Genomic DNA, 15,602 nt, shown 5'->3' with positions numbered 1-15,602 from the left:
GCGTCTTCACTTGGAGGTGTCGCAAGGTCTCTTTCAACAGTGGGGAGAGCCTTGATTAGATCTATTTGCCACCGAAGAGAACGAGCAATGTCAGCAGTTCTGCACGTTGGAATTTCCAAGGCGGCACTCGCTCAGCAACGCTTTTCGTCACAAGTGGAGTTGCGGTCTAATGTATGCCTTTCCGTGTATACCACTTCTACACAAAGTGCAGAAGAAGATCAGGCGCGACCGGGCCCAATTCATTCTTGTGGCCCCAGACTGGGCTCGAAGAGTTTGGTATCCCGAGCTACTCAGTATGAGCGAGGATCCTCCGATCCGACTGCCTCTTCGGGAGGATCTTCTGTCGCAGCAGCCGGGGACGGTCCTCCACCTAAACCCCTCTAGCCTCCACCTCCTTGCGTTTAGATTGAGCGACGACAGTTGATTCCATTTGACTTGCCTCCTGAAGTCTGTGATAACATTCTGGCAGCCAGGCGTCCCTCCACCAAGTCGGTATACGCATGCAGATGGAACAAATTTGTAGCATGTAGATCCCCTTTCTGCCCCTCTTTCAGAAGTCCTTTTGTTCCTTCTTTCTTTGGCCTGGCAGGGCTCTGCTCTGGGCACTATTAAAGGGCTACCTTTCGGCAATTTCCGCCTTTCTCAGGCTCCCTGATCAGCCCTCTTTTTTCAAGTCCATTGTCGTCTGTAGATTTCTTAAAAGCATTACTCACCTTTTCCCTCCTGTTCCTTTTGTGATGCCGCAGTGGGACTTGAATCTGGTTCCTACTTATTTAATGTGCACTCCCTTTGAGCCGCTTCACAACTGTCCTCTTCGTTTATTGACTTTGAAGACTGCTTTCCTGGTTGCCATCACCTCCGCTAGACGCATGAGTGAGCTCCAGCCAGGCTCTTTCTTGTAAACCTCCTTTCCTGTTGTTTATCCGGACAAAGTTGTGCACCGCACCTGTCCTTCCTTTTTGCCAAAGGTTTTTCCTGCCTTCAATATCGGGCAAACTATCACATTGCCCACTTTCTTTCCGCCTCCGCAACCTTCCAGAGAGGACTGTCTGGACCCAAAAAGTGTGCTCTCATTTTACCTGAATCGCACACAACAATTCCGGGTGGGTGACCAGCTCTTTGTTGGCTACATAGGCCAAGAAAGGCCAGGCTGTACACAAGAGAACTATCTCCCGCTGGGTCGTCTTGTATATAAAAACCTGTTATTCTCTGGCTAAAAAGGAGCCTTCCGTGGGGATGCGCGGCCATTCTGCCAGGGCAATAGCAGCTACTACCGCATTAGGACGTGGTGTCCCCCTGCACGACATCGGTCAGGCAGGCACGCGGGCCTTGCTGCACACTTTAACTGAGCATTATTGTCTTGACAGCCAAGTCTGGAGAGACGGCTTCTTTGGCCGCTCTGTTCTCTGTGACTTTCTGGTGTCATCTTTGTTGGCAGACCCACCACCGGGATTGGTATTGTTGGGGTATCTATTCTAAGGTAAGGAATCTATCCCTAATGTGTCTCTTTCAGATGCACAGGTTACTTACCTTCGGTAACAATATATCTGTAAGAGACATTAGTTAGTGACAGATTCCTTACCGCCCCACCCAACCTCCACATTCTGCCAACTGATTTCTAGGGTTTAAGTCATCCCTTTTATCTCCCTAGTTTCAATGCACCATTTGTCAGTATCTTGCATGGCTCTGCATTCCTGGCGTGGACAGAACTGACGTCAGCGCGCCTACGAAGGACGCGGAGCCGCGCAACGCCACCTTCCTACGCGCAGAAGTACTGCTGACGAAAACTTTCCGGATCCAGTCTGACGCCTGGGGGTAAATCTAAGATAAGGAATCTATCACTAACTAATGTCTCTTACAGATATATCGTTTCCGAAGGTAAGTAACTTGTGCGTTCATTTTATGAGTATTTAAACCTGTATTTATTCACTGACCTCTGATTCCAACAAATACTTTAAGCAAACATTATTTACATCGATTCAGAATAACATTACAGTGGGAAGTGCTACTGTAAAAACTAAGCCTTAGTTAAGCCACCGCTCTCTACGTTCATACTTTTCTCTAGATGGGATAAGGATAATCAATCGCTAATGCTGTTTTAACATTATTGGAGCTCTTTCGCCACCATACAAGGTGGTCTGTGGCCTACTGACAGCCATTGTAGGGATGACTAGCTCAGATTTTGGTAGAGCCAGATGAAAACCAGGCCAAACATCATCTCAGGGTCCTGTAGTAGGTGGTTTAAATGGCATGAATAGGTTGGGGCTGTTTATAAGGGAAATGGCCAAAGTAGGGGAAATCTTTTCCAGGAGATGTTACCTGAGCCTATATTGGGGTACCTATATGGAATATAACATCGTAACCTTTCACCTGTACTCCAGCCTACATTAAACACATAACGGTTTTTGGGGACTGACCTTTTACCTAGATACGACACTGCACACAGAACGTAGGATTTTCCCTGGTAAAAGCCTCATACAGTATGCATGAGGATTTTTGGAAACTCAGGACGACTGCCATCTGCTGTATAATAACTATGTATAAAGTTAATTCCCAACGTCATCCTACGTCCGACAAGTGGTACAGCAAGGTAGAACACCCGGGGAGACCTTTGGGTATATAAACATCACATCTTGCTGAGACAGACAGAGGAGATCAGGAATTCCTTGCCGACACAATGACGCAAGACGCTGAGGTTCCTGCTTGCAGATACTCCAGCTCGCAGTGGTCTAACATCCCTTGCGGGGTGTCCGACTCGAGACCGAGACTCTGTCCCTCAGTCTCTCACTTCAGGTAATGGGGTTGACTTTACACTAGAGGGATTCCTGGCTTTAAACCTACATACATGCGTGGTACACTTAGGTACATCTAGTTAGCGTAGCATTGTAGGATTACTCATTTTATTGTCATGTATTTTACATACTTGCCTGTATTCATGGTTACACCAAAATGGTAGAAACCTTACTTTCTTAGTGTTTCTAATCATTTATATCTGTTACAGTCTAATGGTTGTTTCAGCACACTTATTTTACACTACGAAATGTCCATACCGTTTCTTCTGTGTATCTCTTTGAGACTAAGTGAGCACGAGTGACTGAGCGAAAAGTAGTACGCTGTTTCCATGGTCCTGCGGGATCATGGTTGTCATGTTCGATAGTTGACAATAACTATTCTCTCCCTGGTAAGAGGAGTTTCTAGTGGCACTGTGAGCTAGCTGGTACACAAGCCAGCATACCTGATGGGGGTGTCCAGAATCAGTCGGACACCAATCCTACAGTGTATGTTGCCTAAATGTGCAGATCCTATATAGGTTTTATAGGAACTACACAACACTATGTAATTAGAGGTATGCCAATCCATGTAAACTAAAATGCTGTTGTTCATACATCACACCATCTAACCAACATTATAGTGCCTCTCTGAGAGTTTTGTGATATTGCAATCAGGCATATACCTCAGCAACGCATCAACCCATAAAACAAGACAGATCTATTGGATTTGTCAATGCTTCTTAGCAAAAATGAATAACAACACCAGTTTTGTTGTGTCTAACTGCAGTTGAAAATACAGTTGTTAATACTGTGCATTAAATATTACTTAGGTTTGTAAAACCAGTTGTGATCTTTGGCATGTCTCAGTCCCTCCTGCTCTGCCCTTTACAACATGTTCATCTGCAGTGTCTTACTGTTAGACACATACACCCATCTTATCCCCTGACATCATCCATCTAAATGCCTTGCACATCATCTACTTCTTCTTTATCACAGTTTTTCACTCTGTCCTAGTGCTTCTACTTTCTTGTGTGCCCTCCATTCACCATCCCCTCTCTCTCACACACACACTTTCCTCAAATCTGTAAGCCAAGAATTTTCTTTGTTATTGTCAAGATTTTAATAGTTGTGCATACCTCCTTCTCACATTTGACGTTTGGTGTGGAGGCGTGGGGTAAAAAAGTTTGAAAGTGCGAAGTGAGTGGATGCCATGTCAGAATCGTTATCACCCACCAAAAGGGAAGGTGTGTCTGGATAAGGGTTCAGGTAATGAATTAGGATTTACGCTCTGTGAATTGAGGCTCTGTGAAATCCGATTATTGGTGGATACATGGGGTAAATCAAATAGACACATCTAGCCGAAGATTCCTTACCTTTGAACTTCCAGGCCTCAGGCTGGATCGATTTTTGATGGCAGTACCCCTGTGTGCCAGTAGGTGTCGACGGTCGACTACGCTTGACGGCGTAGGCGTCTTGTTTGTCATGACATCTGCACCATCAATATAACCCCCAGTCCGGTGCGCTGATGTCAGTTCTTTTATTTTCGCGCCGATCCGTTGAAGAGAGCTACCCCCTGTCACTTTTTGACCATATTTTTTAACCTTTTGTTGACTTCGTTTGGTATGTAGGATGTCCAGTAGGAAGACTTCAGGATTCAAGCCGTGCTCAGATTACCGGGCCATGGTGCCAAATGCTTTGAAGGAGTGGTCCCTGAAGCTGCTTGCGGCCTCTCACATACCACGAAGGTATCCCTGTAAGAGGCACCACAAGAAGCACACGAAATTGAAGCGTGCTTCGACTTCACCCTTTCTGCCACGCGGATAGATGAAGGAGCCTTGATGTTCTAGGCCCCTTTCGGCGGACTCTGCATCTTTCTCCCTTTCCGGGGACAGAAGCAACCCCTGCCCAACTTAAGGAATTTTACAATGCCATGTGTGCCTTGTTTGAGAGGCCAGACCCTGCCGACACACCTTCAGCCCTGCATGCCCAGGTAAAGGAGATCTTGTGGGTCCCGCTCCTTCGGCTCCGGTACCACAGCATCCTTTTGGACCCGTTCCCTGGTCCAGCCTGGCATTGGTCTTTCCTCCACAACAGCCTTCCCCTGCGCTGTGTCTGGCACCAAGGTGTCCTGTGCCGCCGGTACATCCCTATCCTCATTCCAGATAATACGGAGCCGGTCGGGCATCCGCCAAGGCCGGCGCCGACGGAACTGTATGGCTTCATACCGTCTAAGGGTTAACGTTGGACAATGAGGATTGGGAGGGGGAGCAGGATCCCTTATAAATCCTACAGCCTCAAGACATGGACTGGTATGAGGAACTGGCTGGCCTGGATACCTCCCCAGATTCTGGCATGCTGTCTCCCCTTAGCCAGGCTACGGAGGAGGGAGAGTTGTTTGCTATATGATGCAAAGGGCTTTGGGGGGTCCTGTTCCTGCAGCTTCCTACAGTGACGGCCAAGACAAATGTCTTGACGCAGGTCCTGCAGCCTGATGTCTCCTCATCGGAACTTTTGCTGCCTTTTAACAAGGTCTTAACGGATGTTCTTCTGGGCACCGGGTCCAAACTCAACACTGGGGCTCCTGTGAATGGAACGATTGCCCGCCTCTATCGCCCTGCACGGGGTGACACAGTTTTCCTCACTGCCCACCCTATCCCCCAAAGCTTGGTAGTCTGGGCATGTTCCCTTATGCCCCTCCGGACTAGGAATCCAAACGGCTGGAGACTTTTAGGAAGAAAATGTTCTCTTCTCAAAGCCTTGCATTGCGGTCGGTGATCACTGCTTGCCTTTAGGACTGTTGCCCCCATCCTATATGGGATTCGGTTGCGCAGGTGTTGCCATGGGTCTCAGAGGAGAACCGGACCCTGCTCTACCAAGCAATATCAGATGGGAGAGTGTTGGACTTTGCCGTTTTTGCAGGGCTATCCCCAAACTTTTTGCTTTGTCCTCCTATTTTTTTCCTGACCTGCTGTTGTTGGCTTTAGGCCTGTGGCCACTTTACCACTGCTGATCTGTGTAAATTGTTATTATGATTGTTCTCCCTGATTGGCATATTTTGATGTACTGGTCAGTCCCAGGAAAGTGCACTGGATATGCCTCGGCTGGTAAATCAAATGCTATAAGTGGGCCTGCAGCACTGATTGTTCCACCCACATGAGTAGCCCTGAAAAGAGGTCTCAGGCCTGCCACTGCAGTGCCTGTGTGCAGTTTGCTAACTGCCATGTCGACTTTGCAAGTGCACCCACTTGCCAGGCCCTAACCTTCCCTTTTCTCACATATAGGACACCTCTATGGTAGGCCCAAGGTACCCCCCTGGGCAGGATGCAGTGTATATGAAAGGTAGACATGTACTGATGTGTGTAACATGTCCTGATAGTGAAATTATGCCAATTTCGTTTTTTTCACTTTTGAAAGGCTATCTTGCCCCATAGGACAGAATGAGGAATGCTTTGTAACATTTTAGAAGCATATCTTCCCATAGGGATAAGATGTAAAAATAAAGATAAGGCTCTCTGAATTTAATAACAGATCTTTTACTAAAGATGGTTTTTTAATTGTGTGTTTGAAAATGCCACTTTTAGAAAGTACAAACAAAACAGGTGATGGACCGAATGTGGATCAATGTCACACATTCACCCCAGTCCAAAGATCTGGGCCCAAATCCATCGTTTTTTTGCACTCCACACCACCCTGGGTTAGACAATGGCGATATGCAAATCAGCTCTGACCCTGTGCCCCATGGGAACAGTCCAGTCCGAACTACAAAAGCCATGTCCTTCCCAGAGCGGAATCAAGCATCCGAGGACCGGACCGGTTTCGAGGTAACACCTCTCATCAGCCCGGCTAGCTTGACTCCAGTGGTGTGGAGTGCCTGGGACCCACGTCTGGGCATCCCCAGCGCACTTAGAGCGGAATTTGCAAAAACAACAGGTGATGGACCGAATGTGGATCAATGTCACACATTCACCCCAGTCCAAAGATCTGGGCCCAAATCCATCGTTTTTTTGCACTCCACACCACCCTGGGTTAGACAATGGCGATATGCAAATCAGCTCTGACCCTGTGCCCCATGGAGTCAAGCTAGCCGGGCATACCACTCCTACTCAAAGTGCTCACGAAGATCAGGAGCGACCGGGCTCAAGTCATCCTTGTGGCTCCGGACTGGTCACAGAGAGTTTGGTACCCTGAGCTTCTGGCAATGAGTATCAATCCTCCGATCAGCCTGCCCCTTCGGGAAGATCACCTGTCGCAGCAGCAGGGGAGGGTTCTGACCCCGATTCTTTTCACTCTCAGCCTCCTTGCATGGAGAATGAGTGGTGACAGCAGACACCTTTCGACCTTCCTCCCGAAGTCGGTACACGCCTGCCAATGGTGCACATTTTGTAAATATTGTACTGAAAGGTCTATTGATCCTCTAACTGCATCTTTATCTGACATCCTCCTGTTCATACGTTCCTTAGCCCAGCAGGGCTCTGCTCTGGGCACCTTGAAGGGCTATCTTTCGGCCATTTCCTCTTTTCCTCAGCTGCCTGATCAGCCTTCTCTTTTCAAATCCCCTCTGGTGCAGAGGTACTTGAAGGGGTTAACCCACTTGTTCCCCCCTTAACCCTTTATTATGCCACAGTGGGACCTTAATTTGGCTCTCACCTTTATGATGTGTACACCATTTCGAGCTACTGTCAACTTCCCTCCACGGCTGCTCACCATCAAAACCGCATTCTTAGTGGCAATAACCTCTGCCAGGAGGGTGAGCGAACTTCATGCACTGTCATCACAGCCTCCTTACCGGACAGTCTTTCTGGATAAAGTGGTGCTCCGCACAAGGGCATCTTTTCTACCTAAGGTGGGTACACCCTTTCATATGGGACAATCGGTTACTCTACCCACTTTCTGTGCACCTCCACACCCTTCCAAGGTAGAGCAGTGTTTCCATTGTCTGAACGCAAAACAGCGTTACCGTTCTAACTCGATCGACTCAGAGTTCTGGGTGGACGACCAACTCTTTATTGGGTATGTGGGTGCAAAGAAGTGGTGTTCTGTCTAAAAGAGGTCTATATGCCACTGGGTTGTCCTCCGTATCAAAATCCGTTAATACTTAGTGAAGAAGGATCCTCCTGAAGGGCTTAGGGCCCATTCCACAAGGGCAAATGTGGCCACCACGGCTCTCCAGTCTGGTGTTCCCGTTTCAGATATATGCCAAGCGACCACATGGGAATGGCTGCACACGTTTGCAAGACACTAATGCCTGGCTCCCAGACTTGCAGAAAAGGCCTGTTTGGTCGCTCTGTCTTGCAGGACTTCCTGGTCTAAACCTTTCCGCAGTCCCTCCTCTGGGGATGGTATTGCATGGGTATCTGTTCAAAGGTAAGAATCTGCAACTAGATGCCTCTATATAGATGGACTAGTTACTTACCTTTGGTAGCGCCTTATCTGGTAGAGACATGGTCTTGCCGCAGATTCCTTACCGACTCACCCATCCTCCCCACACTGCCAATTGGTTCTTGTGTTGAGGGCTTTTCCCTTCAGTGCCCTAGATGCCTTTTTAAACACACCACTGTCAGTCACTTCATGGATCCGTGCTTCTGGCATGGAAAGTTGTGAAAAGTACTGACGTCACAGCGCCGAAGTGGTGGTTATATTGACGAAGCGGACGTCACAATGCCTACAATGTAATGCTCAGTCAACTGATGCCACCTACCAGAGCGCGGGGGTACTGCTATTAAAAATCTTCTGGATCCATCCTGACTCCTGGAAGCTCAAAGGTAAGGAATCTGGCGCTAGATCATGGCTCTGACAGATAAGACATTACCGAAGTAACTTGTCCTTCAGGTGACCTGTTCAAGAGATCGCCTACCCTGTGTTTGGAGGGGATTACAGGAAGCATGGGAGGTTCTAGTAAAGTAAAGGTTATCAGCATGTACAAACCGTACTTCCTCATCTGATGCATGAGGTGTTGGATGGCAACGGCCAGGGCCCTGGTGGCGAGAGGGTGACATTGCTGTCAAAGGTATCAAAAGACTGTGTTCCGGGAGGTACTAGTCTGTAATCGTGTTGAACCTCTTTCCCCTGGAGTTTTCTCTTTACTTTTACATGAGAGGAAGTATGGTTCTGTGAGGGAGCAATGGAGGTTTCTGAGGTATGTTGCTCAGAGAAAGAAGGGGGGAGGGCCCCAGGAGTTTGGCTGCTTTGTAGGAGGAAGGTCGGTTACAGTTGTCTCACCAATCATAACCTGTAGATGCAGTTTATACATGCCCCTGTTTTCAGGGCCTGAGGGAAGTGATGGGAGTAGGGCAAGCTTGTGCACTGAAAGATGCGTTTCCTGCCAAGTACTGGTATGCATTTGCAGCCCGCTACTCTGGGGCTTCTGGTGGCACTAATTGGGCGCTCACACGCAAGGTAAAAAGCAGACTTACGTAGTAGATGACAGTCCTGCCAAGTGCTTGCTAGTTTCCTGGGTGTCCTGTCTGGTGCATTCATAACAGCAGCCCAAGTCTGGCCTAATAATAGCTGTGCCAAACCATATGAATACTATCATCAGCTAAGGAAGAGAGGTCAGCAGCAAGAAGTAGGGTTTTCAAAATGGTTTTGAGGTGTTATGTGGCACCAGGACCCAGTTGGTGTTGGGGGTAGATTGACATCATGTTGAGTGTGATGGTAGGTGTAGTTTTCTTTGCTGGTTTGTTTTGCTAAGCTGCTATGAAGGTTGTGTTGATGGGCAGCAAAGAAGGAAACACATAGTCTGTAGCCTCTGGTCCTTACTTAGAATCAATGTGTCTTACTAGGTTTATCATAACCTTTCATAATAAACAGATCAGACCTATGGCATCAGATATATTTTTTCACTGTGAACCAATCACCACAAGTAACTGAGGGTGCCTGTACTGTGCTTAAACAAAATTACACAATTACAGTCTGAAGATCAAAATAGTATCTCTTTAATATTTTGCAGTGCAAATCCTATTTTTAAAAACGTCTTATTTGTTTTTGATTTCCATGTACATAGAGCAGATAAACATTGCCAACCAGCCTTTATTGCCATTTCCTGAATACAGCATAGATACTAACTGTTTTCATCCAGGCAGTCACAATCTGTGAGGCAATGCTGTCATCATATGCACACACATGCAGTCAATTGCGTAATTTTCAATAAATGTGGCAATGTTCTGATGTCTGCTACCACATGTCTGCATGGCCACTCCCCTCACTTCTTCCACACTGTCGTCCATTGCACAATTTAGAACCTTAAAGCATGCCCCCAAACCACCCCTAACCCATACACCTTCTACCCTAAACAGACACAAACAAAACAAGCCACATACCATTCTACACAACCATATATTTCCTTGTCTATTGCACAGCAAAACTACTCTACAAAAAACAACAATGACCACCAACTCACTCTCAACCACTACTTGTGCACACACAGACCTAACAAAATGCATTCTAAGCCTGCTGGATGAGGATTACTATATAGACAACACTATTGCTATCCTAATACAGGTAATGCCAACACTATTGCACCTGCTGCTAGTAAAAATAATACTACTCACTCTTCTAGAAAACAAATTCACACCACCACCAAAGCACAATCTCTAGATTGCCTACTAATAAATGCTCGATCACTCTAAAAAAACAAACAACACATCTTCGACCTACACACTAGACACATCCTGACTTACACTTTATAAGTGGTTCATGCTTGGGAGATGACAAGACTCCAGTATTGCATGAAACTGTTTCTCCAGGCTATCAAACTGTCACACAAAATGGTACAAGCAGAAGAGGAGGTGGACTAGCTGTTATATTCAAGGAAGCTATAAACCTCACCAAAGCGAACAGGTTGTGGGCCCTTATCACCAGATGCAACCCTAAACCAACAACCTCCTGTAACTTCCTCCTTCTTTACAGACCACTACCTAGCTATGCAACATTCCGAGAGACATATTTATAGACACATTTTCAAACAATATGACTCTACACTCTAACCTATGCATCCTTGGTGACCTAAATATATGGTTCAACAACTAAATTGGCCCAATCCCAGAACTATTATCACTGCCTAGACACACTTAACCTACATCAGATCATCCACAAACCCACAAACATCGCTGTCCAGAACTATTTTCCTTTCAAAGGATTACCCCAGTCACATATCAGACTGGCTTCTGGTAGCTTTCCAAAACAAAAGCCACAAATCACCACACCTAAGTCAATTTTGAATACTTAGAAAAACAACTAACATCCAAGACAGATTTAGACACAACAAATTAAGCTCCATGAATATTTTGATATCCCAATGCCACTAAAAACAATAAAATGGAACAAAAGAAAACAAGCACTTTGGATGAATACTGAACTAAAAAATTATATATCAACAAATTGTAAAGCTGCAAAGCACCTTTCTCACAACAAATAACAATCAACACAAATTTCACCTACAGCAACTTAACAGAATATACAAGTCAGCAATACAAAAAGCTACAAAAAGGTACTTTTCAAACAGAATTCTAAATGCTAACTGTGCAAATAAAGAATTGTATACAATTTTCACTTAATTTCTTAAACCTAAAAGCACAGAAGGAACTCATCCCATTTCTCAAGTAGTTACTGACAAACTGGCTAATCATTACACAACCAAAGCAGACATGTTTAACTCTTATTTAAAACAAAGGAAAAACAGCACCAACCCACTTGCAACAATCCCTTAAAGGGATATGCTAACCCACTCTCTACAGTCTTTCAAACAACAATCAGAAACCAAATTCATGTATCTTGTCAAACCAAGCAGGCCATCCGGCTGCCCTTCTGACCCTTGACAACTACAAATCTTTAAGAACATTCTTTTAACTACCTCTGATGCCACACTAGTCAGAACAATCATCAATAATTTGTTAACTGCAAGAGTCCACGAATAACTACCTTATCATCAGAAAACTATTCAAGAGTTGGCTCTTTCCTACATGACCACCGTACTAAAAACACAAATGTTCAGTATATGCCTGTGCATGTAAGCATTTAGAATTTGATTATATGTATATATTTAGATATGTGCAGTTCTATGTACAAACATATAAACTACTTTTGGTTTAAAATGATATAGATATTCTTGTAGGTCTGCTTAAAAAATGCATAATTACTTATATCATGTTAGGCTTAGCATGTATATGTTACTGCATAGTTTACATATAAGTTGTTTTATTTTATACTTATAGGTCTCTGTTTTATTTATTTTATCTATGACGAGGTGAAAATATGATCATTGTGATTGAATCTATAAGTGCTTCACTAATAAAATAATGGATGAAATATAAAATAAAAATGATAAAAGATAATTGATACAAGTAATATTGCATAAATAAACCACCTTTATGTGCAACACCACTTGAAAGTCTGTGTCTATTTATCCATACATGTACATATGGTACTTAATATCTCTTTTTTTTTAACAGAGTTTTATATAGCGCAAACTTGCCCCGAATCTGGTATCAGAGCGCTTTACATAGCACCAGTTGCATTACATGATGTAATGTAATGTAATGTAATGATGTCTTGTAAAGTGCATGAATCACCCCACATGGGGTATCTCCGCGCTGTAGACCGCTGGGGAACCCGTCCTGGCTTTCCCTGTGAGATGGTCCCTACTGGGTATCTCCAAGGTGAAACCAGGCATCCCTGGCGTATGTGGGGGGCCGTTGTGGAGATGAGGCAAGCTAATGCCCAGAGTTGCCGAGTGTGATCCCTGGTTAGAGTAGGCACCGAGGCGAGAATTAATGAGTCCGCTGACCCTGGTCCACGACCCTGCCGCGTTGGGAATTGAACCCTGGTCCCGGGCCGTCTTCTGCTTCCGGGTCTGCTGCCTCTAACCAGTGAGCCACACTCATTCATGACACATTCATTTTTGTTAGGCACAGGGAGATTGTGATTTGCCCAGAATCACAGGATGTTCAGCGTCATTGCCGAGACTAGAACCCAGTTCCCCAGATTTGTGGGTGACCGCCCTAGTCGTTAGGCCAACTCCTCTCCTCTTATTGTTTTTCATACACATATATACATTTTCATGGAGTTATGTATCTATATGTTTATTACTTTACCTACTGTCAAAAAAGAACTCTCTCCTATTCACCACTCTATCACCCTATACCTCTTTCAGTATATCATCTACCTCTAGCCTCTGACTCATGACAAACCTCTTAATTCTAGTATGATCTCCCTAATAACCCTTGCTAGACTCTTCCCTCCTCTTTCCCTCCTATGACTCAATCACAGCCTCATTTTACTACTATGGTCTTCCTAATAACCCTTTGTAGACTCTTCCCTTCTCTATCTCTCCTTCAACACATCTCTGACCTCACTTTACTACTATGATCTTCCAAATAACCCTTTCTAGACTCTTCCCTCCTCTATCCTTTATCCTAACAGTTCCGCCGCTCAGATTAACAACTTTTATTTTGGGTTCTGGAGAAGTGTACTAGTCTCTGAAAAGCGGTTCAACGCCTTATAAGGAGTAGTAAGTGCTATCTAAATATAGGTACACATTTGATGTGACATTACTCTGTGTGCTATGCAGGAAAGCCAAGGACTGATTGAGGATGCTGTCTCAAAGCGTTATGACCCATGAACAGGCCCTGTGAGAGAGTTGCACTGTTTTCATCTTCAACTACAGAACTTTCACTCATGACCCATCATGCACACCCAGCCACAATCTAAAGTCACAGAGACACTGAGACAGCTCTTTTCACAGTACACACCATTCTTGCTGCATGAAACCACTACAGAAACTAAATATCAGGTAAAAGCAAATAATCTTAGACAATTCAAAATTAAGTAAAACGTGACATGTAAACAGGGACTGCAATGGGGGTACCAACCATTATTAAGAAATCAGTCACTGTTCAAGCCTATAAAGTTAAGGATAGGGTAGGATCTCGATTAATAGCCCATTTTTAATTACTACCTGAACCTGAGTCATTACAGCACGTGCCCCCCACGAAAGGCCCTGCCAGAAGTCCTAAATAAGAAGACACAGCTTGAGCTAGGAGGAGGTGAAAGACTGTGTCCAAAAGAGAGGAAAGGGCACTCAGTCCGACTGACCTGATCATTAGCAGGCTGACTAGATCCACCATGACCCAACTCTGAGTAATTATTAGGGGGTGTTCATACACCATTCTGATGATACACACTTGAATACAGGGCACCCAAAAACCTTTCTTTCTCCATACCTTTGCCTCTGTAGTTAGTGCATGCATACTTTGCCTACCTGAGTGTGCTGATCCTCTGGCTATTATACTGCACTGCTTTCCTGCCTGCCTTATAATGCACTGATACTTTGCCCTTGTAGTGTTTCCTTTTATGTCCATCTTAGTACACGTGCCCCACCAACGCTAATGATATCCCTTCTCATTGTAGGGCGTTGATGTAGTGGCCAGTGTCGCTTATTCACACTCTCCCAATCTTTTCGCTCTAGGTGTTTGTGGAATTCGCTAAGGAGCAGGCAGTGGAAGAAGACGATTTTGCCACTTTAAACAGCTCTCTGTGGTGGGAAAGACGGCAGGAGGATCGGGTCATTTTCTAAGACTTGGTCTGCTTCCTGCTTTCAGACTGTGCTGCAGTGACTCTGACTCCTTTCAACCTTAGCAAGTAAAGGTTCTGACTTCGGAGGAGACCTTAATGAGCTTATTTATGACTATTACAGTTGCATTTTGTTTACAGCAATCTTCGTCAAAACATATCTGTGACAACAGCACCCAAAACAAAGCCCAGTTCAAGGTACGTTATAATGACAAAAGAAGAAAAGTCTATCAGCAATGGGGAAGAACGTCTATCCTAAGACTGAGCTGCGATGATCTTCTCCAGGACCTGGAGCATTAAAGATAAATATCCAAGAACTTTACATTGAGATTGCATGTGTGCAGTTCACTGCCTTCTGGTCTGTAGAGGACTACTTCCTGCTGCTTAGTCCTCCGCACACGGTGTTTGAGGTTTACCCTCTTGTAACAAAGAGTTTGCTTTACCATCAAAAGCTGTTTGTGGTAGCATTGCGTCTTTTTAAGTTAAATGTTTTATTAATCCACATGGTTGCGTCTGTTTTCTAAAGGGGCATTTGTACGTCTTAAAATGCACCGTCAGAGTATGTTAAGAGTATGTAGCCATAATGTAGCAATAGAGGATTGGAGGTGAGGGCCATTTTACCATTCGTTGTGAAAGGTGTGTAAGGATCCAGGGGTGGAGATAGCCACTGGAACGTCGGTGAATTGGGGTAACAGCATCTTCTTTCTACAGCTGACTATCAGTAGCATGTCTTGAAAGAACTAGCCAGATGGGCAAAAAGAAACGTTGAAGAGAACATTTCTGCGCCCCTCTGTCTAGTGGAGTCATGAACAGTACGATTGTACCTCCAGTCGTGCTCATTAAATAGACTGCATTCCACCTGATGCACTGCAGTGACTTCAGCAGACCCTCTTGTACCCAAATTACATTTTCTAGACAAAGGCTAAAAGAAAATGCCCTTCGGCCTCAAAACGAGGCAAAATCAGGGCCTTTTGTCATTTTTACAGAATGAGGACTATACTTAGTATGCACTAATTAAAGAGATACCCATTCCCTTTCTCATATGTGTGCTTCACCTTTCTTCGATCCCTTCTTTCCTACCCATATTAACAGTGAGACTAGTTGTGTTTTTTCTTTGCTGTTACTTGGTACGGCGTGATATATATTTTTGGTTGGACTCTCTTTATATGACAAGATCATTTATTATTACTCGTATGCACTTGGCAAGTGAAGAGGTCGAGCAGCAGTGCTGCAGGCATGCACTTTTCACATGTATTCTGATCG

General features: G+C 44.9%; 1 protein-coding gene across 2 annotated transcripts in view; it reads left to right on the top strand.

Annotated features, from left to right (window-relative positions):
• Positions 1-14,842, top strand: part of ABCA5 (ATP binding cassette subfamily A member 5) — a 1,411,043-nt gene extending 1,396,201 nt beyond the window's left edge. For both annotated transcript variants that reach the window (XM_086930971.1, XM_086930972.1), the window contains exon 39: positions 14,236-14,842. In XM_086930971.1, the coding sequence (XP_086787097.1) occupies positions 14,236-14,343 (108 nt within the window). In that variant the 3' untranslated portion in view covers positions 14,344-14,842. The remainder of the gene's footprint in view (positions 1-14,235) is intronic.
• Positions 14,843-15,602: the final 760 nt, after the last annotated feature.

The sequence above is a fragment of the Lissotriton vulgaris genome, chromosome 7 (assembly GCF_964263255.1).
Source record: "Lissotriton vulgaris chromosome 7, aLisVul1.2, whole genome shotgun sequence".
Lineage (NCBI taxonomy): Eukaryota > Metazoa > Chordata > Amphibia > Caudata > Salamandridae > Lissotriton > Lissotriton vulgaris.
This window is presented reverse-complemented; position numbering and strand designations above follow the sequence as displayed.